Source organism: Magnolia sinica, chromosome 1, assembly GCF_029962835.1.
Source record: "Magnolia sinica isolate HGM2019 chromosome 1, MsV1, whole genome shotgun sequence".
Taxonomy (NCBI): Eukaryota; Viridiplantae; Streptophyta; class Magnoliopsida; order Magnoliales; family Magnoliaceae; genus Magnolia; species Magnolia sinica.
The window spans coordinates 43360345-43386452 of record NC_080573.1 but is presented as its reverse complement, the minus strand read 5'-3'; the positions used below and the strand labels follow the sequence as shown (position 1 = coordinate 43386452).

Genomic DNA, 26108 nt, shown 5'->3' with positions numbered 1-26108 from the left:
GTATGCTACTCAAATTTCAACTAGTGAGACTAAGAACAACAAAGCATGGAATTAGAATTGACAATCGTAAAACTATTTAAACATGAATACCAAAGATGTGTGTGTCTTATGTAGACATGTATCATGTTGATGTGTGTGCCTACATAGCTGGACCAGGCTAATTGCATGACTATAAAAGCATGCATTCTTTAGTGACATACAAGGTAAAGAGGTCTTGGAATGCATGAAGAAATAACTTAAGAGAAACAAATGAATAAACTTACTTTCTGGGATCTGCTCGGTTAGCAGATAACTTCCTTGTCTTTACAAACTGAAGCATAGAAGAAGGGGCAAGATAGTTTGTAGATATGGGCTGCACACATTCATTACTAGCAGAAGCCTGTGCTGCAGTAGAGCAAAAACCTGTAACATTGGAGCTGGATGCAATGGCTTCTGTGACCTCTGCAGCCCAACCCAGGCCACAGCATTTAGCTTTATGCCTTTCCAAATGATTTTCAATGAAAAATGCTTTCAAAATTTTATGCTCTTTATCCTTATTAGAACCACCATCTGAACCATGAAGTTGATTAATTAGCCATCTCAAGAAGGTATTTGGCAGAAACAATTCAAAGATATTATAGTGCTCCTAGGGAATATTGGTAACTAACCCTTCTCAAATCTTTGAAGAAATAATCTGTTTGAAGGCTCAGCATCTTTTGAAGATGTTGTAATGGGCTTACAGTAAGAATTCGTACCAGCATCCTTTTCCAAATGACCCTCATGAGAAGCTTCTCTGGACACTTCAGGTGAGGCACTGTTCCTGGCATGTGGATGTACATGCTTAGCATTTTGAACTAGCTTTTTCAATGTTCTATACCTGCATGGCTTCGAGCTGCACACACAAATCAAGTTTCTTCAACCAACTAGAACAAATGTACATAAAGAAAAACCTCCTTAAATAGCTAAATTGTGATCAGAACTGCAACTAAATCTAGAAATTACTAGAAGGAAAATGTCTGTAGCCTTGGGTCAACTCCATCTGCAACACTCTGTATATAAATAAATATTACCAACAATTAAACAGTTTAAATAAATAGCATGGGTAAATGATGGTGTGCCTTGAACATGTGAATGTGTGGTGTGCCTTGATCTAACTCACGAACATTTATAAACAAAAATTAACAGCAAGTGACACAAATTTTCACTGAGTTACGGTAAGAATAATCACACAAGCTAGCTAATGCACTACAATGTGAATATGAATCTAGACCTCCTAACCACTTTAGATGGACAAGGTCCTTTAGAAGATTGGAAACAACAACTTTGTTCTGTCTTACAAGCACGAATGTGGCTGCAAAGGTCACACCATAACTGTTAAACCGGTGAGTGCAGCTCAATCAATCTCAGGAACTACTGGCACAAACCGGATAGTGGTAGCACCCAAAAGTTCCATTTGAGTCAAGCATTAATGCACAGATCTTGCAGCTGCACTTTCAAGCATCCTTTCCACATAAGGACAACTTCTTGAAAGGAAAGAAAACTTATAAAGGATCAACTTGGTTATCCTGAATAGAAATAACTGCGAAGCTATGTTTATTAAATTGATAGTGGAACATGTTTTTCCCCACATGTATATTTTTAAGAAATAACAAGCAATTTAGCGTCAACCGAGAATCCTACAGAAGCATACTTGTAAATGTGAAGAGAGCTCAAACCTCAGATCTCCCTATATCAGTTTTTACAGAAACATTCACAGCTTCATACTCTTCAGTTAGCTGCAAAATAGGCAGCCACTTGCTTCAGTAAAAGATTCAATAACAGTTAATTATCAAAATGTCATTTGGAAGTGCTGAAGTTTTCCAACCCAAAACTCATAGTTGAATAAATCATGAGAGGTGGTTAAGTGGTATCTCAGACCCTGTAAAGAACACACTGAAATTGTGATGCATCGTAAACCAAAACCTAAGCTTCCAAAATGTACATGAACAAAAACCTTTACATAAATTTTTTTAGCATTCTATCTACAACCATATGAAACCTCAAAAAGTGACATGGATATAGATCTCACCTTAAAATTTGCACATTGCACCAAGCAAAATATACAGGAGATATCTTCGGTAACTGTTTCTTCAAAAAAATACATGAGATCAAAAGAAAGAAGCTTTTTGGAGTGAGAACAAAAATTTACCTCACACTCGTAGCAATATAAAATGATTTATCATAACAGGAAAAATAAAAAATAAAAATGAAAACTGATACACTACAATTTCCATGATGAAGAACCACATTATGAATTCATGAATTTATACATTTATAATCTATTGGAGTAATCAGTTAATGAGTTGAGCACTTTACCAGGTGTGCGTGGACATTCCCTCAACTAGAAAATGCACATTCCCTCAGCTAGAAAATATGAAGAGAAACATTAGAAAATCAAACAATTGCAATCATGAAGAGAGTTGTTGATGGTTCTTACATAATGGGTTTTGAAACACAAGGCACAGTATAATTACAGAAACTAGTGGATGACAAATTATGTGTAACATACAGAGCTGGTTCAGCCCCTTATGCAATTAGGGAAGGTTCAAAATGGCCAGATTTCCACATCAAGCATCAGTTGCATACATATGATATAGAAGGACAAAAGTATCACCTTCAACATGACTGTCAAACAAGTTTCCTCACCAAAAATTCAGATCACAAACCATCATGACATGTGTCCAATTTTTGTGGAAGCACAAAGTAAATGATTGATGCACATTGTGCACAAGATGATTGCCTGGAGTATTGGCCAGCTTGAAATACATTTTTGTCTAGACATGTTTCTTCTTTGTTATCCAATTCTAATTGGATCTAATATTCGGTTGTCATTGGAGCAATGGATCTGAAAATCGAACCATTGTGCTTGCATACCTAAATCCTATGCACTTATACCTTATGCACATGAAGTAGTTGGTAATTACCAGCTGCAAACCTATTTCTATTTTGGCATGTTGTCAATTCAATTGCTGGTCATTGCATCTGAATTTGTGTCAGAGCAACCTAAATAACCAAATAAATGATGAGGAGCAGCCAAGGATACTTTTCTCCAATTAACCTAAAATTCAAAAGGCAAAGTTGCTTATTCATTACTTCAGCATAAAGTTCCTATGACAACCATATATCTAGAAAATAAAAAGATAAAACATTGCACTCTTTCACCAATGTAATCCTGCAAACAAACCAGGTCTCTTTTCTAAAGATACTACGCTATTGCAATAGGCAAGCATAAAAACATATCAACTGCACATGGCATTGAATAAAATACCATATGAGTAATTAATAACCTGCCACATAAGAGTCTAATCTATAGAAATTAAATGTTGCGTGCAAACATAGAGGGCAATTGGTTCAATCTGGTTTTAAGGATTTCATAAAAGAACTCCAAAGTGCTTTCAAGAGCTTTCCTGATCTTCAAATTTTTCTTCATCAAGATTTGCAGTCTGTAACCCAAGAATAAGACTTACTATCAGTTACATCATAAATCAAGAGCTCCCATTATATTCTTACCGGCAAGTATTTTTCTATTATGAAAAGGTAAATAGATTTTGCAAGGAATTCTAAAAGTGAGAGAAAGATGAAACAAAACCTTAATGTAACAGACACCATCTAGATTGGAACTAGTAAGGAACAAGAACTACTGGAAAAAAAAAATCATCCTGCTTAATCTGCATCGAATGTGATATCAAAAACCATCATAAGAGCCCTATAGATAATATGCAAGGTAAGTTCCACAAATCCATTTAAGAGTCAGTTGGCAACATAAAAGTGCAAACTGGATGCAATTCATTTTTTAAATCAGATCACGGGATCCAATCACTACTAGGAACAGACTTACGACTTGTATTGGTATACCCAAAATTGCCAGCTAGCAGAATTGTGTTCATGAACTACATCAAGTTGGAGCTACCTAGAAACAACAGTCGACTGGCAATCAAAGAATGAAGAAATTCGACATGTAACTACATGAATAAGGATTCCACCGAATTCATAGCATGGCCACATTACCACTCCATTTTCTTCTATTTTTACTTCATTTTATTTTTTAAAGAAACAATATTTGTTTTAAATGCATTCTGATTGAAGATAGAAAGATGGGCCTCTATTGCCCTCAGAAGAATAGGCTAACCTAATGAGTGGACCATCCTGAATTTTAGACCACGTTATCTCCATAGCCAGGCTAACCTGATGCACAACTAGGATGGTTGAGTGTACACAACTCATAACAGTAAATAATAGACATGTTCAACAACATAGAGAGCATATTTATGAAGTTAGAAAATAATGATTCCAGGCAATTGTAAGAGACATAAGACTTGTGGGTGAATCGGAGTTGACTCTGTCATTTCCATTATGAGTTAGCATGCCTCAATATGGTATATTTCAGTGAAAACATTCAGTTACAGCTATCTATAATGTTCAACAACAAATTTTATAGAGCTTTCCTAAGCCCACATGCATATACAAGTCAGAAGCCTACCATTATTTAGATTTTGAAAATTGTAATCCCTAATTAGGGATTTGACAATACAAATTCCCAATTAGAGATTCGACAATACAAATCGCCAAATAGAGAGAGAGAGAGAGAGAGAGAGAGAGAGAGAGAGAGAGTGCTGTCACCTCTTGAAACTCAAATCTAGGAGTTAATCATCGAATTTGGGATGGGGAACAACTTTGTGCGAGCAATGGCAGAGGACATCTTGCATGAGTAATGGCAGGGAAAGGGTTAGAGTTGTGAGAAGCAGGAATCGCGTGTGGGAATGGCGAAAGGGACTGTAATACCAGCGTCATTGATCGCCAAACCAGAAGGTGGGTTCAAATGGGTTTGGATGATGGGTTGGTGAGTAGGGTGTTTCAGTAATGGCAGCTACGGTTTTGAATCGGGATGTAGAGGATGGGGGTTTTGAATGATGGTGGGTTGCATCGGACAGGGTTTTGAACGCCCGAGATGATGGTGGCAACAGCAATGGGTTTTGCAGGGGCTAAGAGAAAGAGATAGAGAGGGTAGAGGAAGGGCGACGAGAGAGGGCAGAGGGCAGGAGAGAGAGAGAGAGAGAGAGAGAGAGAGGGCAGCGAGTGAGAGAATGGGGGAGATTGGGCGCGGCTCTGTTTTGAGCGCGCGCCAACTTTGGGCGGGACATGGATGGTGCTGTGTGGGCCCTGCCATGATGTATGTGTTTCGTACATTTTTAAAAATCATTTTAGAGCTTTATGCCAAAAATTAAAGGGATATAAATCTCAGATGGTCCACACCACATGAGAACAATAGTGATTGGATATCCACCATTAAAATCCTCCTAAGGCCCATTTGACATCCATTCTATTTATTTGGTCATACAGGATCAGATGAAGGGAAAAAACAAAAATCAGCTTGATCCAAAACTTTTATGGCTACCAAAATGTTTTTAATAGTTGACGCTCATTCAACACTGTTTCCTGTAATGTGGTCCATGTGAGAATTGGATATATCTCATTTTTGATCTCATATTGTAAAATTATCTGTAAAAATATATGGACAGCATGGATGAAACACATACATCATGGTGGGGCCACAGAGCACCAACCATCAGCCATTGGCTGGTGTGGGGGAGTAGTCAATCTGTTCCCAAGCGTACTAAGTAAATCCTGTGAGGCCCATCATGATTTATTCATTTTATCAACTCCATCTATCCATTTTAACATATAATTTTATTACATAAGCTTAAAAATGAATCCTATAAAAATCTAAAGTGGACCACATCATAGGAAATAGTATAAACTGAACATTTACCATTGAAAATTTTTGGGAGGCCACTAAAATTTTGGGGCAACCAAAAGGTCCATTTGAGTCAAGCATTAATGCATAGATCTTGCAGCTGCACTTTCAAGCATCCTTTCCACATAAGGACAGCTTCTTGAAAGGAAAGAAAACTTATAAAGGATTAACTTGGTTGTCCTAAATAGAAATAACTGCGAAGCTATGTTTATTAAATTGATAGTGGAACATGTTTTTCCCCACATGTATATTTTTAAGAGATAACAAGCATTCAGTTCGAGGAAAATGCAGCGCGTTGCAAATACTGAGGGAATCTCTACGGCACATTACATCAATACATCATTTCACAAGTCAATTACACCACCCATGCTCCATGCCACCTTACCCCTCACAAGTCAACTCTCTCTCTCCCCACCCATACTTATTTTACACCATTTTCAAACTAACCCATACCTCCCCTTTCCCATCTCTTACAACAACCACACCTTATCAATCCATCCCATCCTTTCTGTCTCTCTCATTTTTATCCATTTTACAAGTAAGCAACCCAATGTCCATGAGAGCTTCCCATGAGAGAGCTAGTGTGACCCACCTTCCTACCTCCCATCTCCACCATCCAAAGTCCATCTAAACCATTGGAATCGTTTCCTTGGAGCTCTAGATCGCATCGGCGGAAGAAGGAAGAAAAGATCTTGAGGTGGGTGATTTCGTTTGGATTTTATGATTTTAGGGCTCACTCGTTGTGGGGACCCACTTGATGTATGCATTGTATGAGAGAAGGGGCCCATAGTGGCGAGGTCCCTCCATCTCACCGTTCCTCTCCCTCTCTTTTCCTCTCTCTTGTGATAGTTTGTGCGGCCCACCTGTATTATTATTTAATGATCCTGCCTGTCTAGTAGTGGGACACCATTGCTATCCACCCTGCTGGACAGTCCATCCAGCCAGCCATTTGGGTGATGGCAAGACACCTATATCGGCTTGATTATAGACTAATGGTCCTCGAGTACGTGGATCCTGCCTTGATGTGTGTAATGTGTCCCCACTGTCCAGAAATCTGGACATGGGACTCACTGAGAGGTTTTATCCACGTCGTCCAGTGGCTTGGACGTGGAAACCCATTGAAATATATGTTTGAAAGGCAGCACCCAAGGAGCCCACGTGATATATATATTTGGTACATATTTACACATTCCACACACATGGGCCCTAGCTTGATGTATGTATCAAATCCATACCGTCCACCCTTTTCTTTAGCTCATTTTAGGCGTTGAGCCGAAGAATGAATCTAATACAAATCTTTGGCGGGCTCTAATGTAGAAAACAGTAGTTTTTAGTAATTTAAACTATTAGGGCCCGCTATGATGTTTCTACCACCAGAGCATACCCAATATTGGGCTTATTAGACCCGTCGTGAGTCATAGAACCCATCCGACGAACTGGATCATCCTAATATGGGCCCCACATATGAAAAACTACAAAAAATAATTTTTTTTTTTTAAAGATAACAGCTGACGTTATTGCTGTCAGTGTCCAGAGGACGCTGCAGCAAATAGCGTCCGCTGCTTGGTCGGACACAGGGACCGTGGGCCTCACCACTGGTCCCAACATGATATATGTCGAACATCAGCACCGTGCATTTAATGGGTCCCCTTCAATCAGTGGGTCACCTCAAAAATCAGTCGTTCACGGCACTGAAGTGGTCCACACCAACAAATGGCAGGGATTGAATGTCTACCATTGAAAACCTTTTTTTGCGTCCCAGGAGTTTTAGACCAATATAAATTTTTTTTTTCCCTTTATTCAGATCTGTGTAACCTTATCAATGGACTGGATGAAAGATAAGCATTATGGTGGGCCCCACATGGGACCCACATGATGGGATAGTTGATTGGCTGGTGTACACTGACACCGCCATATGGCTGCTGTCCACGGTCCTGCCTAACCACGAGGCAAGTGGGAGAAATCCACACCGTCCAAATGGTTGCACGTCGTCCATCCAGTTCAGTTGTATGGGCCCACCCCACATGTGCTGCACGTGTGGGATGGGACCCATCTTGATGTATTTATTCTATATCCAATCCGTCCATCTGTTTTACGTCAGAATTTCTGTGGGTCCCACATGATACATGTGTTTCATCCCTTGCCGCCCATCTGTCTTTAATCTGGGCCATCCATCCGTGGACTTCAACAGCAATAGCTGCTATAATCGGCAGCAAGTCCTATGGGTTTAAACGTCCACCATTGTAATCCATTAGAGGACATATATGCATATCAATTGGACCACACTCCAAAAATCAGTGGAGATTGAATGTTCACCATTGAAATCCTTTTTGGGAGCACCGAAGTTATGAATCAATATGATATTTGTTCTTCCCTCTTGATTTAGGTCTTTGTGACCATATGAATAGATTGGATGGAAAATAACATTATGGCGGGCCCTGGGAATTTTAAAGGGTGGAAATCATTATCTCCACTGTTATTTGTGGTATGGTCCAGACGATCTTCCAGTATGATTCATTTTGTGGGTAACGCTCCAAAATGATTTCTAATATAGATGAATGGTTTAGATGGTGTGGCCCATCTTGATGTATATGAGGCCCAATGTGACGTATTTATGGCCATCCATTGAGGCCCACCTTGATGTGATGCATAATGGACCCGTGTGAGAGGCCCGTTGCGATGTGCTTGGGGCCCATGGGTTGTGGCTCATTATGACGTATTCGAAGCCCATGGGACGTGGCCCATCCGATGTATTAGGCCCATGTGATGCAGCCCATGTGATGTGTATTAGGCCCATGTGATGGAGCCTGCCTGTTGTGTATACGAGGCCCATTGGTGCGGCCCATTTGGTAAGGCCCATTGTGATGCATTTTTCGACCCATATGCACGGCCTATTGAGTTGTATCTGCGGCCCATGAGTGAGGCCCGATGTGATGTATTACGACCCATGTGTCGAGGCCCATTGAGATGTATTTTCGGCCCATATGATTCAGCCCATTTGATTCACCTCATTTGATATATATAGGGCCCTTGAGTGAGGCCCATGGTGTTGTAGGCCGTGGGCCCACTGTATGTTCGACCTTATGTGGGCCACTCCTTGGGAGCAATGTTGGTTGAATGTCCACATTGATGGGCAATGATAGTTGAATGTCCATATTGTGACCTTCAATTAGGCCTTATTAGACCCATTCTTACTGATTTCTATTATCGATCAATTTCGATTGTCGTGGTCGATTGCCGATTAGTGATCGAGGCCGATTATTGTGACTGATTGTAGATTCTGATTGACGTGGCCCATTTGCCGACTCTGATTATCGAGGCCGATTATCAATCAATTTCGATTGTCATGGTCGATTGCCGATTGGTGATCAAGGCCGATTATCATGACTGATTGCCGATTTCGATTAACGTGGCCGATATGCCGATTCAGATTATTGAGGCCGATTATCGATTGATTCCGATTGTCGAGACTGGATATTGAGGCTGATTGTCGAGGCCCAATATGATGTATATGCAGTCCGTATTTGAGGCTCATTATGATGTATCTTAGACCCATGTGAGATGCCCATTGTGATGTGTATTGAGCTCTTGAGTAAGGCTCATGGTGTTGTATATTAAGCCCTTATGCGAAGCCATGGGTCCACTATATGTTCGGCTCTATGTGGGCCATTCTTTAGGGCAATGTTGGTTAAATGTCCACATTGTTGAGGCCGATTGTTGATGTCGATTATTGATACCGATTATGAGTATGTGACAGCATAGCATCATGAGACATGCCCATACGCATCATCTGCATGTTTATTATGAGATGTGGTTGACCATTGCATATGTCATTGGGCAGGTTGTTATAAGACTCTCTGATAGGTGGAAGTTATCTCACATGAGCGCACAGTATGTACTAGATTGATGCATGATTAGATTGTATGACTCATGCATCTTACATTGTGCATTGTGATTACTGTACGCCCTAACGACATCAAGGCCGTAGCCTCCAAAGGCATATCGTGGATGGCCAGATGGGACACCGAAAATATTTGGTTCGAGCATCGGGCTATCATAGATGACCCTGGGTGAAAATTTCTAGACCCTCTTGGTACCAGAGGACGCCCTAACGTCAAGACTGAGTAGATATATATGAGCGCATGAGGGCCGTATACCTGTAGGCCGCGTCTCCCACTGTGTCGTAGTCGGTTGGGAGGGAGTGTGGCCTTACCCACCTGAGGGAGTAGGCATAGCTAGGCTGAGTCTAACCAGCTTCTAAATGGGTTCGTTGTCGACGAGCCGGGTAGACATTGGTATACTGCCGGCAGGCGAGTGGTGAGGTCTTTTCCACTCACTAAGCTACGCGGCTTGCAAGGGCAGTAGCCAGTTTAGAGTGTACTAGACTCTGGTGATGATCCTAAAGATGTACAGTACGGATTGGTGGAGCAGGCATTGCATACTCATTCATTCATTCACCATCTACTCGGGTTGGTGGTGCACAACTATTTGTCACGTGTGCCTTCGCAACGGCCAGGATTTTGGTTGGGGTGCACGACTAACCTGAGATCAGGAGTTTACCACATTGACTCTGACTATCCAAATTAGTATGGGACTGGTTTGGATAGAAGTCCCTTGTGGTGGACCCCGTACCCTGCGATACTACGTATTATCATCCCGACTTCACACTCCAGCATGGCCATTCCATTCGCATCGCATACTTCATTACATCCCCGGCATATGGCATTTTGGGTTACTGTGTTTCTGTGTTTATATGATCTAAATACGGCTGACGGTATTCGTGAACTCATCAGGAGTTGTATATTGCATTTGCATCATCGGCACCTGATATTTGGTTCTATATGATTCCACTTTGCATAGTCAATCCGCATTACTTATTCTGATATTGAATGATTTATAAACTTGTCAGTATTTCTGCTTACTTTGATATTGTATGATTCATGATCTTGTCAGCATTTCCGTTTATCCCGATGATGTATGATTTATAGGTTTTATTGTATGCTTGGCACTTACCTTGTGCACACATTTACACCACCCTCTAAGCTTTCTATAAGCTTATGCACAATAGATGCGTGCAAGTGATGTTAAGTTGCAGCAGCGTGGAGCTTAGAGCATGTAGCTATCTTCCGGAGCTTTGATCTTATTTTTGACATATGTATTTTCCCTTTTAGCATTGTATTCAAAGTTTATATTAGTGGATATGTGATGATGATGTTGCCTTTGTGATTTGGGTAAACTTGTGGTTATGCTTCCTACGAGATAAATGTACGTTTGAAAATCCTCCTTGTAAGATCCCGGGATTGGAATCTAGCGTATAGGCGCTGGGATCCGAGAATGGGGTACTACAGAAGCTGTCGGCATCGGATTTGGCGATCGAAATTCCTGTGAATCTGATTTCCAAGTTTGGGGTGTGACAACTGTAATGTTTATTTTTCATCCAACCTGTTGATAACATCACAGGCATGGATGAAAGGAAACACACATATATCAGCATGATCCATAATTTTTATGGCCCCAAAAAGTTTCCATAATTTTCCAGAGATTTGGATCTGCCCTATTTTTGGCCTCATTGGCTAAAATAAGTTGGCAAAATGGATGGACAAGGTAAATAAGACATACACATAATGGATGGGTAAGATTTGTGAACCACATCTCGGTGGGCCCAAAAAATAAACCTTTCGATTTTTTTAAAAATTGTTTACAACCTTTAGCGACGAAACTTTTTGTAGCTAAAAGTCTCATCCACATTTCGTATATTGTGAGAAATTGGTTACAGCCTTTAGCGACGAAACTTTTCGTTGCCAAAACCCTCATCCACGTTTTTTAGCTACGAAAGTTTCGTAGCTAAAAGTAAAGTCTCATCCACGTTTTTTAGCTACGAAAATTTTCGTAGCTAAAAGTAACTTTTTAAGTTTGTTCAAAAACTGAAAACCACCTTTAGCGACGAAAAATTCTTTCGTGACTTTTAGCGACAAAAATAAGTTTCGTCGCTAAAAACCTTATTTCTTATAGTGAAATGATTATAAAAGTTAGTTTCTATTTGAGTGATTCTTCAAAATGATTGATCATTGGATTTACATTCAAATATTTGAGCATGCGATGGATCTCAAATATACCACTTTATATGTGTAAATGTTATTGATATTGTATGTGACTTATTTTACCACTTGTGATCACTTTGATTGTATTTTTAGAAGTCTTCGAACTAGTGGCCATGTTGTTTAATAGATTAAATGGAATTTTTGTTGTGGACTTACCATCTTATGGATCGCTTGTACCTATGGCTTTTTGGGGACAATATCTTTCTATTGCATCGTTGAGTAGAATATTTTCCTTTGTGGCTTTGATTAACTATTTGACATATGGGACTTGGATAGATTATTTTTATATAACCTTGTGATGATAAAATTCACTTGTTGGACTGTGATAGGCCACTAGTTAAAGAGGTTACCTTTAAACATCCTGTTGTTAGAGCCTCATGAGCCGGGAAGGTGGTAGGGGACACTATGCCCAAGCTATCGGCCTATGCTTGGTGACAAGCCCCCTATAGTGACCTTTGAGCTTTCTCAAAATGACTGTTTGAAAATGGAATAATAATGGTTGGGCTAATCATGCATTTCATGGCATGTAGACTTTACTGGGGGATCGATGTAAGATATGAGATTTCTTAGGTCACTATAGGTTGTACCATAAAGTATGTTACTAGGTGATCCTAAGTTATTATCGTGTGCATTTGCACCACTATGGGTTGTCCTCGTCGCATGGATTTTGTAAGTGTCTAGTTCTCCTTAGGGCGTACCCTATTGTACTTTTCTGGGAGATTAGTTCACCTTGGGTATCCTCGTTGCATGGTATTTTTCGAGTAACTAGTGCCCCTTGGACATACCTTGAGTACTTTTTGGGTGGCTAGTTCTCCTTGGGTGACCTTTTGCTAACTGGATGAGAATCCTCGGGTCTGTGAACATGTGCATGCATTCATGCATTTAAACAAGAATATTTTTATAAAATTTATTCAATATTTGCATATTTGATGAACTGTTTTATTACTATGATGGTCATTGTAAAATATTTATTTGAGAATGTTCCTGAAAACTATGCTTAATCATCATGGTTTTTTTTATAACTCTTAGGGGTCATACCTCATCGGGATAGCCATTGACTTTATCAAACCATATTCAGTGTGCAAGAGACATATCTAATGTGCATGTTGAGATGTATCTAATGTGCATGTTGATGGCACTTCGATGTCATCGAATATTGCTATTTTAAGATGTTTTCTTTTAACTCCAACATCCAACTCCATAACTATTCAGTGTACTTAACAAACATTTTTTCTAGATATTTTTGGTCAAGTATGGGCTATGTTTAAAGGGGTTTAGGTATAGGGTTTGGCTAGGTTATAATGCTAGCTTACCTTAACTTGTACTTGAAGCTTCTAACCCTTTGAATCTTCAGTCTTTGGTCTTTTTTGGGGTTCGCTTGACTCTAAGATTCTAATTTCAAGCTAATTGACAAACTAGGGCCCTTTTAAGATTGATCTGAGCCATTAAATGGATACATCTATTAACGATCTATGTAAGTTTATGCTCGTCTTGCACTTTGGATGCGCTGATCAACGAATAAGTTTAAGAGATTAACTCAACTGTAGTCGATTATCGATCAAGGTCGCAGTTATAAGAATACCCATAGAATGCAGTTAAGGTTGGTATCTATGATGTGATCGCGATCCGATAGTCCAAAGTCCTCAACATTAGATAAGTCCAAAATAATATAATTAACTTCCTCCTTTGAAAAATATCTAGGAAGCTTATATTTTTATCCACGTTCTTTTCACTTTACATGTACCAATTTGGAGCTCCCAATAATCCGATCCAGGAGGGATGTCAAGCCTGCTAAAGTGGATACTTTTCTATAGCCTTGTAGTGAATGACCCACTAATGAATAGTGTAGAGTCTGTTTAGTTAATTTAGTTATTTTTATAATAATTTGAGTAGTGGGACTTCTTGTGTATGATGATTAGAGTCTTGATAGTCCAAGGGTATCGTTTGGTCTTCCTAGGTATAACAGAGATGGTGATTTGGTTCTAATGATTCTACACCATTGGTTCTTATGCAAGTAAGGTAATATAGTTAATTCCATATATGTGTATGGGATAATCCATATCAAATCATTAATCGACTTAGTCTAAGGTGGATCTTCATTATGTTTTGGTTATTCTAATTAATAGTCCGTGGTTCGCTTAGATTTTTGCCCTCAATTAATAGATCACATGGTTAGGCCAACAATTTAAGTGATCAAGCATATTCATTGAGTTTCTATGGATATTTAATGGAATATGTACGGTTCTTACGGATATCTAATTAAATATGTACAGCTCCTAAAGATATCTGACTGAATATGTATGGTTCCTTTAATGATAACACCCGTATATATGTTAGGATCGAGTGTGATTAAATTTACGAGATGTTACAACAACGATAGGGTACCCAGGGAGTAGGAGCTCCTACACACATGGAGGAGCCCACCTACCAAAGTAGGAGACAAGTTGTGGATCCAACAGTGCCCAGGGATCCACCAGCTATGTAATAAGTTTTCTGTCTATCAGGTATCCCCAACACGACCCCAACCGAAGTGAAAATTCTCCTTCTGCAACCTACAATCGTATGTCAATGTGAATTGACTTCGATGCCCTTCCCTTTAGCCAAATTTACAATCCATGCCATTGATCCAACCATCCACATTCTTCCACGTGTCAATCCCAAATCCTAGCCATTGAACCCTTTCTTACCCCTGAGCTTCTCCATAATTAACAAAAATTCAACCCAAAACACTATAAATACCCCCCTCATTTTTTATTTCAAACCATCGATTAAGATCCAACACATATCCACCAAGCCTATACCATCTTCCCATCCATCTCCCCCTCCATACATCTACCAAGGAAGAGAAGAGTAGTAGGAAAGGAGTGCAACCCAGGTTAGCCAAACCTCTAGTCCCCTGAGCCACTAAACCTAGGTCAGCTTCATTCAAATATGCATTAGCAATGTGCAACATCTACTCCCTTCTCAACCCCCCTACTTACCCCCCATCCATAACATTGCATTCATAGGATTATTCACCTAATCGATTCAAAAATATGTTATGTGGCTTACAGAATTAATCATATCCCACCTATTAGAAATTTAGATTGGTTTATTATTGCTTTGGCAAGTGGTAGAGTCAAGGTGGATTTATCCAACCTAGGCTACAACTTGTCCTAGGCATTGCATTTAATACAAAATTACACACACTTGTGCATCTTCAGTGCACAAGAACTAATCTCAATCTCTAATAGTTTGTTGAGTCTTGTGAAGTAAAGGCAATACATTTATACGGGCAGAGTGGATTCCTAACCCCTTCCTTCTTTGTAATTGTAGTCCCTTAATCAAAATCTTCAATCGCACATGAATGAGTCACTTTAGGATAGGGAGTCTATGGATTCTCTATCCTAATGTTTCTACAGAATCTAGCCAACTGTGAAATTGGATTAATTAGCAAGTGATGACTCCAATCATATATAACCCCTTACTACCACATTAAAACCTCAGTCAACACCGCATGACCGTGATGGGTCAAGCGTCTACACAGATATTAGAAATTTGGATATAATACTACTATTAATCCATACACTTTGCGAAAGCATATTCAATGAAGATAGAATAATGGAATAAAATTGAATAACCAAGAAATCAAACAAACCATCACAAAATAAAAGATATTTTACGTAGAAAACCCTTACGAGAAAAAACTATGATGCAAATAGACAAAGATCCACTATAATCAAAACATTAGATATTTACACCACTCACCTTCTTCGATTATAGACGAAACTAATCTCCCATTGCGATACACACCCAGGAAAACCCTTGCCCCTTGAAAAAATCCATTCTCATGCCCTTACAAGTGTTTTAGAACCATCTCACCAGGCAAACCCTTGCCCTTAGAGAGAAAACACCATAATTCATTAAGCCCTAACCGCAAACCAGACTTAAATACCCCAACTTACGCAACTCTGCATAATCATATCAGTCAAACCGAATGGAACCTTCGATTGGACCCATTCAAACCAAGTCACACTCAGTTGAACAGAAAACTTACAAATCTTCATAGTGTGCAAACTCTGATTAGAGTTGTACATGAGTTGAGTTAGCTTGGTTAGCTCGCTCGACTCGCCTTGGCTCAAAATTAGATTCCGACCAAGTCGAGCTAGTTTCCGAAGCTTGAAAAAATTTCAAGTCAAGTTCGAGTTTTTTAGAGCTCGATTCGACTCGAATCGAACCTCAACTCGAATCGACTCGGATCGAATAAGCTCGGTGAATAGGTTATTTTGAATTGATGTTGCTCGCTAAGTGTTTGATGAAATGACTCAACAAAGTGTTGTTTCGAGTGGATACATTCTCCGCGGGATCAGCTAGTGGCGAGGAAGGAATGGATAACAAGTCACTACAAAAAAAAAAAAAAACCTTTCCATATAAAACTGTTCTCATATCTTAGTTTTGAAGTTACCCACCAAGTATTTGATGAAATACTTATAAACTAATGTTACTATTTTGTATTATGTGAGAAAGTGAAGATGCACTCTATGTGTTTGAGAAAATGTCATAGAGGCTTGAACTTGGCTTATACTAGCCTGAGTTTCTGACCGAATTGAGCCGAGCTGGCTAATTAGGCGCTCAAGGACCGAGCTGCCGAGTTGGAGCTGAGGTTAGCTATTGGCCAAGCCTTGTAACTCTAATTCACCCATTATTTTGGTTGGACTGAGGGTATATTCAGTCGAAACGATGATGACCTCCTTTGCCCAACCATATCCGTAGAATCTAAGGCATCCACGCAACAATAGATGTGGAGCTTACGTGGTGTATGTATCACCTTTAAACTATCTAAACTATGGATGGGATGCATTTCCTAGGCTACCCCCAAGGCATGAAAGTCAACTTGATCTAAAGCTCTAGTGGGTCATAGCAGAGGGAACAAGGTGGAAGGGGATTCTCACCCTGGGTTCTGATCGGGCCAACTTGAGCTGAAGAACAGCTTGATTTTTGTCCTCACCCATCATCAGATGAAAGGTCTGGACGGTCTAGATTCCATATAGAGAAATTGGTGGGCTCCAAGCGAATCAAGGGTGGGCATCCCCTCTAAACTTGTCCCTTTGTGTTGCGACCTGCCTAAATTTCCTTTGGGGCTGATTTTTGAGCTACTTATAATTTGAAGCAACGCATCTAATGGATGGATTGGATGCTGTGAAATACTAGGTGGTCTCAATTCTATGCGGTACCAGTTGAGCCCATATGGATGGTTGACTGACCCAACTTTAGAACATATGCAGAACGAGAAATTTACGACTGTGGACCGCACCTTTTATCCAGTGGTTTTTACGAAGTAATACAAACTTAAAATACGCACTCAGACCTCCTTGTACAGACACCAAATTTGAGGACGAAAATACCCCTGCCTTCCTCATGCTGGCATGCAGAGACGAGTGCTGACGAACGGTCCGACGATGGGAACTCAGGTGGGGCCCATTGTGATGTTTATGAGAAATCCTCCCCGTCTAAGTTCATTCATAGGGTCACAAAGACCTGGATGAAGAGGAAAAACAAATTTCATAATGATCCAAAACACAGTGGCACTCGGACGCTCATGTATCCACTCGGTTTTGACGTTGGGGCGTCTCCTGGCCACGGAGGCTTAGAAATTTTTACCCAGGGACATCTATGGCGCCCGTATGCTAGTGCAATCACCACCTCATGATGGGATCCACAAAAGCAACCTAGCAAAAAAAGAAGAAGGCACAGACAGCCGCGACACTACCGCTAGTTCGGCGGCACTACCGCGACTATCTGGCAAATTTTATTTTATTTTTTATTTAACAGAGAGAACTTTTTCTCTCTTACATTTTTCTCTAATACATAATTATGTAAATATGTATATATAAGTACATAAAAAAATTCTTTCTTTTAATTTATTTCTTTGTCTATTTATTTAACAAGCATATCTCTTAAATTAAAATGTTTTTTTTTCTTTTTTTTTACACATGCACACACACCCCCATGCACTCACACTAGTGGAATTTCACCACATATGGATACTCGAATGCTTGACCAGGTATTGAAACTCTTAAGAGTCTGCCACCTGAGCAAGAGTAAGAATCCTAAACTAGAATGATTTACTTACAGGGAAAATTTCAGAAAAATTTTGGTTCATGGTGCAACCCATTAGATGACTGGCATGGATCGCCAAACCATGCGTCACAATTGAATAAACTCAAGACCCGAGAGTACTATTCATATTATCTTGTCAACGATCATATCATTCCTCTCTAAGTTTTACTGTTGGCATATGAAGATTACGAGTAAAAGTTGCGAACACGTCATTTTTTGTGTTCTCAAATCATATTTCAATTGGGAGCAGAAAGAAAGATTCAGACCCAAAAAACTCCAAAACAAAAGTTTCATCCAAACAAGAAAACTATGTGGTTTATACATGACGAAATCACTTATGAAAATTAGCGGGGCAAGCATGCAAATGAGTGGGGCAAGCATGAAAATCAGCGGGGGAAACTAGAAAATCAGTGGGGCAAACTAGAAAAACAGCAGGGCGAACTGAAGTATGAGCGGGGCAAACTAGAAAAACAGCGGGGCAAATTAGAAAAACAGCGAGGCAAACTGAAGTATGAGCGGGGCAAACTAGAAAAACTACGGGGCAAACTGAAATATGAGCGGGACAAACTAGAAAATCAGCAGGGCAAACTGAAGTATGAGCGGGGCAAACTAGAAAAACAATGGGGCAAACAGAAGTATAAGCGGGGCAAACTAGAAAATCAGCGGGGAAAACATGAAAATGAGCAGGGGAAACTAGAAAATCAGCGGGAGAAACATGAAAATGAGCGGGGCAATCATGAAAATGAGCAGGGAAAGCATAAAAATGAGCGGGGTAAACTAGAAAATCAGTGGGGCAAACTGAAATATGAGCGGGGCAAACTGGAAAATCAGCAGGGCAAACATGAAAATGAGCGGGGCAAGCATGAAAATGAGCGGGTCAATCATGAAAATGAGCGGGTCAAGCATATAAATCGTCATTTTTGCAAACACAATTTTGCTATTTACCTGCGTTATATATAATTGCTACACCTGTATATGAATCGTCATGCTGACAGTGTGTAATAATAAAGCCCATTTTCTCTTCTTTTTTAGTGCAACACTGACTAAAAAATGAAGGAAATTCTTCCACCATACACGGATACCCCATTATGAAAACATGAAATTGAGCAGGGTGAACTTGAATTTCAGCGGGGGAAACATGAAATTGAGGAGGGCAAACTAGAAAATCAGCGGCGCAAACTACAATTTCAGCGGGGCAAACTAGAATATCAGTGGGGCAAACTACAATTTCAGCGGGGCAAACTAGAAAATCAGCGGGGCAAACTAGAAAATCAGTGGGGTAAACTAAGAAATCAGCGGAGCAAACATGAAAATGAGCGGGGCAAACATGAAATTCAGTGGGGCGAACTTAACAAATAATTTCATGGCTTGAGCCGAAAAATCTAAACATCTCCAATGTTCAAATGGACCACACCACATGAAATTTTGAATTAAACTTCTAATGTTGATCATTTCTTATGAGCCACAAAAGTTTTGGATCAAGGTTATAATTGTGTTTTCTATTAATCCATGTCTGTATGATCTTATGAATAGGTTTGATAACAAACAAACATCACTGTTGGGACAACTATGGTTTCAACGGTGGAAATCTGCCAGACTGTCGCGCTCATAATGTAGTTTGCCCCGCTGTTTTTCTAGTTTGCCCCGCTCATAATGCAGTTTGCCCCGCTATTTTTCTAGTTTGTCCAGCTCATATTTCAGTTTGCCTCACTGTTTTTCTAGTTTGCCCCGCTCATACTTAAGTTTGCTTGCCGTTTTTCTAAACCAGGCCCATTCATCTAAACTAAAAAATGAGTTTAAGCTTTAAAGTATTGTCTTCCAATGTCATTCATCAACCATACGGCTCATATCATCCCATATCATCCTGAAAAGCCTGATACAAGGCAACATATGCTGTTGATGTCTCAAATCTTTCAATAATAGGGTCTGCCAATGCCATCGACAGACCATTTGATGCCATCAAGAGCTATTCAATGCCATTGACAGTTGTTCAATGCCATCGGAAAAATACGAAAATCTTACGATTTGTTACTGGACACTTTTGGTATCCTGCTTAAAGCTATCAAAAGAGGTTCGATGCCATCGACGAACCGTCGATGACATCAAAGTCCCATCGAAGTACCATCAAGAAAATTTGAAAAATACATGTTTAGTTACTAGAACATTTTGGTTAGTTCAATAACATTGAAGATGTTCGATGCCATCGAAGTGTCATCGAATGTTTCATTGAACGATCATACAAAGTTACACAAAATTGCACAAGTGTGGGATTTATTTCCTATTTCGATCGTGATTCACCAAGATGTCATGTATATATATGGGTGTAATCGGGAATAGGGGGTATCAAGAGCTTTCTAATTCGTTCGTAAGGTTTCAAGCTTATAGCTTAGGTGATTCAAGACTTGTTCGAATCGGGTAATCTCTATCTCTTGTAATTTTATTCTTTTATAGTAAATTATGTCGCTTTGTGCCTTGATACATCCTCAGTGGAAGTCAATTGACCAATTAATTGTTCTGCATCACCCAAAAATGTCTCCCACTTGTGAAAATTAAAAACTATGCATTCTGTGCAAAGATGTGGACCACTGTAATCAAACCATTGTACAAGGACACCAAAAAAGTTGATGGTCAAATACTATAGTTTGTACTCTTTTCACTATAGTACAACTCATACACATGATAAGGACACTACCCTATTTCACATGTATACCAACATCTAATATATAAGGAAATGACTACATTTCAAACACATGCATCATGAATTTCTCCATCTTCTCTTGTTCTAAGGCCATCTATACATTGACACCTCCACCTCTTCTCACCCCAATACCATCGGAGAGCAACAGCACAAACTCATCCATTCCACTCACAACTAGGCCACCATAGGTGGGTCTCCCATACCCAAAATCCAGCTCATGGAAGGGTAGCTTCCACCAAGCTGACACATAAAAATTCTCATCTAAAGTGGAAGGGACCCCTCTATAAACCTCCAACCAATCCACTACTGATTTCACATACTCATCTGTCACCATCTCTATTGCTTCCTTCACCTTCTCAACAAAAAATTCCAAAGACTCCTTATTCAAATCCACCACCTTTGCACTTGCACAAGCTGTTACAACAGTATTCCCAACAAACCCATGTGGCAAGGGTGGAGTTATCTTGTTCCTAATGTTCACAGCAAAGTGTACCGTTAAAACCCCACATGGGTCTTCAAAGACAGCCATTGTCCTTGATTTCCACAGGTGGGCCACCATGGCCTCAAAAGTTGAGCACTTGATCATGGCCTTATTTTTTAAGGTGGTGATCATTTCAGGTGTGAAGTGGAAAAGATTATGGCTGTGATTGCCCCCCTCATAATGCAGTTTGCCCCGCTGTTTTTCTAGTTTGCCCCGCTCATAATTCAGTTTGCCTCGCTATTTTTCTAATTTGCCCCGCTCATAATTCAATTTGCTCCTTCTTTCTATGTATTGTAAATTCTTTTCATTTGGCTTGGCGTATCCCTTCTTTCACTTCTAATGAAATTGTTACTTTGTATACCTACAGTAGTAGATAAGTAGCTTATTCGAGATAATTAAGCTCGGTAAGCTTGGTTTAAGATCAATTATAAGTAACTTTTTTACTTAAAGTTACATAATCACTTCAGCTAGGTAAGCTTAGTTTAAGATACAAGTATCGACATATATCGAGAGTGTCTCGATAATATTGAGATTTAATCTTCGATATATCAAGTGTTGCTCGATAATATCGACTTTGCCTTTGAAATGTTCAGCATCCAACACTGAAATTTCAATAATTTCTCGATATATTGAGTATGTCCCGATATTATCGACGTTCAAATCTCGATATATCGTTCAATTTCGTATTTGCCCTGCTCAAATTTTAGTTTCCCCCACTAAAATTCAAGTTTGCTCTGCTCAATTTCTAGTTTGCCCCGCTCAATTTCATGTTTGCCCCGCTCAATTTCATTCTTGCCCCGCTCATTTTCTCGATAAATTGTTTGAAGCTCTTTGAAAATGAGCGGGGCAAACATAAAGATGAGCGGGGCAAGCATGAAAAAGAGCGGGGCAAGCATAGAATTCAGCAGGGCAAGCATGAAAATGAGCGGGGCAAACATGAAAAAAAGCGGGGTAAGCATGAAAATGAGCGGGGCAAGCATGAAATCAGCAGGGCAAACATGAAAATGAACGGGGCAAGCATGAAATTCAGCAGGGCAAACATGAAAATGAGTGGGGCAAGCATGAAATTCAGCGGGGCAAGCATGAAAATTGGAACCCCAAAACTTAAGAGATTCTCAAAGAGCTGAATTCCAATACTTCAGTATATGATTGATCCTGCAGTTACCATTTGTTAAATTCTGTGGTTCTTTTTTGCTACTTTGTCTTATTAAGTGAGTTTGGCGAAGTGTTGCTCCTTTTGGACTCATGTACTTAAAAATAACCAAGCTGCCCTCCTAGACTGCCTTTGGCGATGGAATTTGGTTAATAGAGAAGGATAAACTCTTTATACTAGATGACCTACAACTGAGAAAAATGTTTATGTGAGCTAGCGAAGATAGTATTCTATTTGTTTGGTATCCACAGTCTAGCTTACAGACCATTTTAGGATAAAAACCACATAAATGTATATGCACATAAATCCTGACCATCTGAATTATGGGCCTCAGTTTGGATGGGAATTGCCCAAGATTGCACTTCTTAGATGGTCCCTCCATTCGATGGGGAGCCACCAAATGGGTGGTTCTCATTTGTAGGAAAAGTAATGATCACATACAATTCATTGTTGCTTAGCTTAAGATACAACTAATCACATGTGCCAATATGTCACGTATAGGATATTTGAACCATGAAGAAATGTGACCCACCATGTAGGTCAGCTGGCACAAAAATTAGCCCTACTCATTTATCAGGTGGGCCAAATGAGTAAATGGAAGCACACCATTAGCATCTCTAATTTAAACTCTCTGTTTTTTCATGCACAATGGCCTAGTTTTTTCACCAAATGATTCTTCAAGTGATTCCCTCTTTTAGCATGGCCCTCATGTCCCTGGCAGATGATAGGTTTACAGGTTAGATGGACTGTATTGTAAGCTATCCAACAACCGGTTATAGGAGATCATTACTCTTAAAGAAAATATGTTCAAAATTCCAAATTCATTAGCAAAATTAGATAGTTTGCCCCGCTCATATTTCAGTTTGCCCCACTATTTTTCTTGTTTGCCACGCTCATATTTCAGTTTGCCCCGCTGTTTTCCTTGTTTGCCCCGCTCATATTTCAGTTTACCCCATTATTTTTCTAATTGCCCCGCTCATATTTCAGTTTGCCCCGTTGTTTTTCTTGTTTGCCTCGCTCATATTTCAGTTTGCCCTGTTGTTTTTCTTGTTTGCCCCCTTCAGTTTATCCTACTATTTTTCTAGTTTGCCCTGCTCACATTTCAGTTTGCCCAGCTGTTTTTCTAGTTTGCTCCGCTCATATTTCAGTTTGTACCGCTGTTTTTCTAGTTTGCCCCACTCATATTTCAATTTGTCCCGCTGTTTTTCTAGTTTGCCCTGCTCATATTTCAGTTTGTCCCGCTGTTTTTCTAGTTTGCCCCGCTCATATTTCAGTTTGCCCCGCTGTTTTTCTTGTTTACCCCGCTCATATTTTAATTTGCCTCGCTGTTTTTCTTATTTGCCCCGCTCATATTTCAATTTGCCCCGCTGTTTTTCTTGTTTACTCCGCTCAAATTTCAGTTTGCCCCGCTGTTTTTCTTATTTGCCCCGCTCATATTTCAGTTTGCCCCGCTGTTTTTCTTGTTTGCCCTGCTCATATTTCAGCTTGCCCCACTGTTTTTCTCGTTTGCCCTACTCATATTTCAGTTTGCCCCACTATTTTCCTTGTTTGCCCCGCTCATATTTCAGTTTGCCCCGCTATTTTTCTAGTTTGCCCCGTTATTTTTCTAGTTTACCCTGCTCATATTTCAGTTTGCCCAGCTGTTTTTCTTGTTTGCCCCGCTTATATTTCAGTTTGCCCCAATGTTTTTCTAGTTTGCCCCACTCATATTTCAGTTTGCCCCGCTGTTTTTTTAGTTTGCCCCGCTCATATTTCAGTTTGTCCCATTGTTTTTCTAGTTTGCCCCGCTCATTTTCATGTTTGCCCCACTCGGGTGGTAGACTATTAGGAGTTTCAACACCCGGTCAAGCATTCGAGTATCCATAGGTGGTGAAATTCCACTAGTGTGAGTGTGTGGGGGTGTGTGTGTGTGTGCGTAAAAATAAAATAAAAAATTCATTCTAGTTTAGGAGATATGCTTATTAAATACATAGACAAAAAAATGAATTAAAAGATAGGAAAATATTTTTATATACTTATATATACATATTTACATAATTATGTATTAGAGAAAAATGTAAGGGAGAAAAAAGTACGGCGGTAGTGCCACGTCAATCTGGGCTTTTTTTTTTGTCGTGGCACCATGGCCGTCTGTAGATTTTTTTTTTTTTTTTTTTTTTTTGCTATGTTGCTTTTATGGGTCCCATCATGAGGTTTGTGTTATATCCAAACCGTCCATCTATTTGGCGAGCTCATATTAAGGCTTGAGATGAAAAATAAGATAGATCTAACTATCAAGTGAACCACACTGTAAAAGGCAATGGGGAATTGAATGTCTACCATTGAAACCCTTTTAGGGGTTACAGAAGTTTTGAATCATTATGAAATTTGTTTTTCCTCTTCATCCAGGTCTTTGTGACCCTATGAATGAACTTAGATGGGGAGGATTTCTCACAAACATCACAGTGGGCTCCACCAGAGTTTCCAATGGTTGACACTCATTCAACACTGTTTCGTGTAATGTGGTACACTTGAGATTTGGATATACCTTATTTTTGGTCCCATACCATAAAATGATCTGGAAAAATATATGGACGGCATGGATGAAAAGAATACATCATGGTGGGTCCCACATACCACCGACGATACGCCATTTTCGTCCTGAAATTTATTGTTCGTACGAGGAGGTCTAAGTGCGTATGGTAAGTTTGTATTGCTTCAAGAATATCCAATGGATAAAAGGTGGAGTCCACAGTCGTAAATATCTCTATGCGGAACTGTCACTAGCACATTTTCGAGACGGTTGAAGCCGAGTATGGTAAAGCCTTTGACCAGCATACATGTAACCAGGGTACGAATGAATCAGGACCTCCCACCCAGTGGACCTATTACGTGGGGTACATGGTTCAAAAATCATGCCAATAAGGTGAATGGTCGAGACTATAGGTATTGGATATGGTTGGCATAAAAATAAAAATGAGAGCTAGGATATCCTAATGGTGTAGTTTATAAAGATGGCCCATACATGGTAAGCCCCACCGTGTCCACATGTAAATTGCCACGAGGGCCTGATTGTAACAACATGGTTTGGCTGGTGGTCCCAACACCAGCCGGCTAGCTGATGCCAAAGCTCTGTGGGCCTCACCATGATGTATGTTATTTTATCCATGTTGCCCATTCATTTTGCTACCTCACAAAAATGAGGCAGATACGATGCTAAGTGAACCACATCACAGGAAAAAGTGTTGCTTGAACGCCTTATGGTTGAAAACTTCTTGGGGCCACCACAATGTTTATTTGCCTTCCACTGTTCATAAACTCACATAACCCTCTTTGAAGGGAAAAAAAAAATACAAATATCAGCTTGATTCAAAACTATTGTTGCTTTCAAGAAGTTTTCAATTGTAAGTATTCAATCTTCAGTGCGTCCAGTGGTGTAGTCCACCTGAGCTTTGAATCTGCTTCATTTTTTGGACACGTCCTAAATATGAACTGGCAAAAATGGATGAACGCTGTGGATAAATCACATACAATATAGTGGGGCCCACAAAGATTTGATACCAGCTGGCAGGCTGAGGTTGGGTCGCCAGCCAAACCGCGTCCGATTGTAACCCTTCCTCCTTTTCTAACTTTTACATAATTTTGATGGTAGGTCCAACAGTGGGTAGATTCTCTCTGTCCTTTATGCAATTCCGGTTTTGTTTGCATGTTTGAGCATTTTCACCGGTTTGGGCATTTGCCTCATCTTGCAGTGGGGCCACAGCCTCTTTCGACTACTTATCCTTACAAAATCAGGTATTCCCGAACAAAATGCGTCCTGTTAT

General features: G+C 39.8%; 1 protein-coding gene across 1 annotated transcript; it reads right to left on the bottom strand.

Moving 5' to 3' along the window:
* Positions 1-259: 259 nt before the first annotated feature.
* Positions 260-21200, bottom strand: LOC131245871 (uncharacterized). Its single transcript, XM_058245623.1, has 7 exons — positions 20772-21200; positions 2048-2106; positions 1844-1946; positions 1695-1754; positions 982-1028; positions 648-871; positions 260-549 (listed from the first exon to the last, which is right to left on the bottom strand). Exons 1-7 carry the CDS (start codon positions 21198-21200, stop codon positions 260-262), a joined length of 1212 nt encoding a protein of 403 aa, XP_058101606.1.
* Positions 21201-26108: the final 4908 nt, after the last annotated feature.

Bases quoted from the DNA above. Each gene is read 5' to 3' on its own strand.
- LOC131245871 (XM_058245623.1), bottom strand. From the start codon at position 21,200: ATGGCTGTCTTTGAAGACCCATGTGGGGTTTTAACGGTACACTTTGCT. The intron at 1,755-1,843 runs GTTGGAAAACTT...CCTATTTTGCAG, and splicing joins TATTCAACTATGAGTTTTGG to CTAACTGAAGAGTATGAAGC. The intron at 550-647 runs GTTAGTTACCAA...TTCATGGTTCAG, and splicing joins TCTTCAAAGATTTGAGAAGG to ATGGTGGTTCTAATAAGGAT.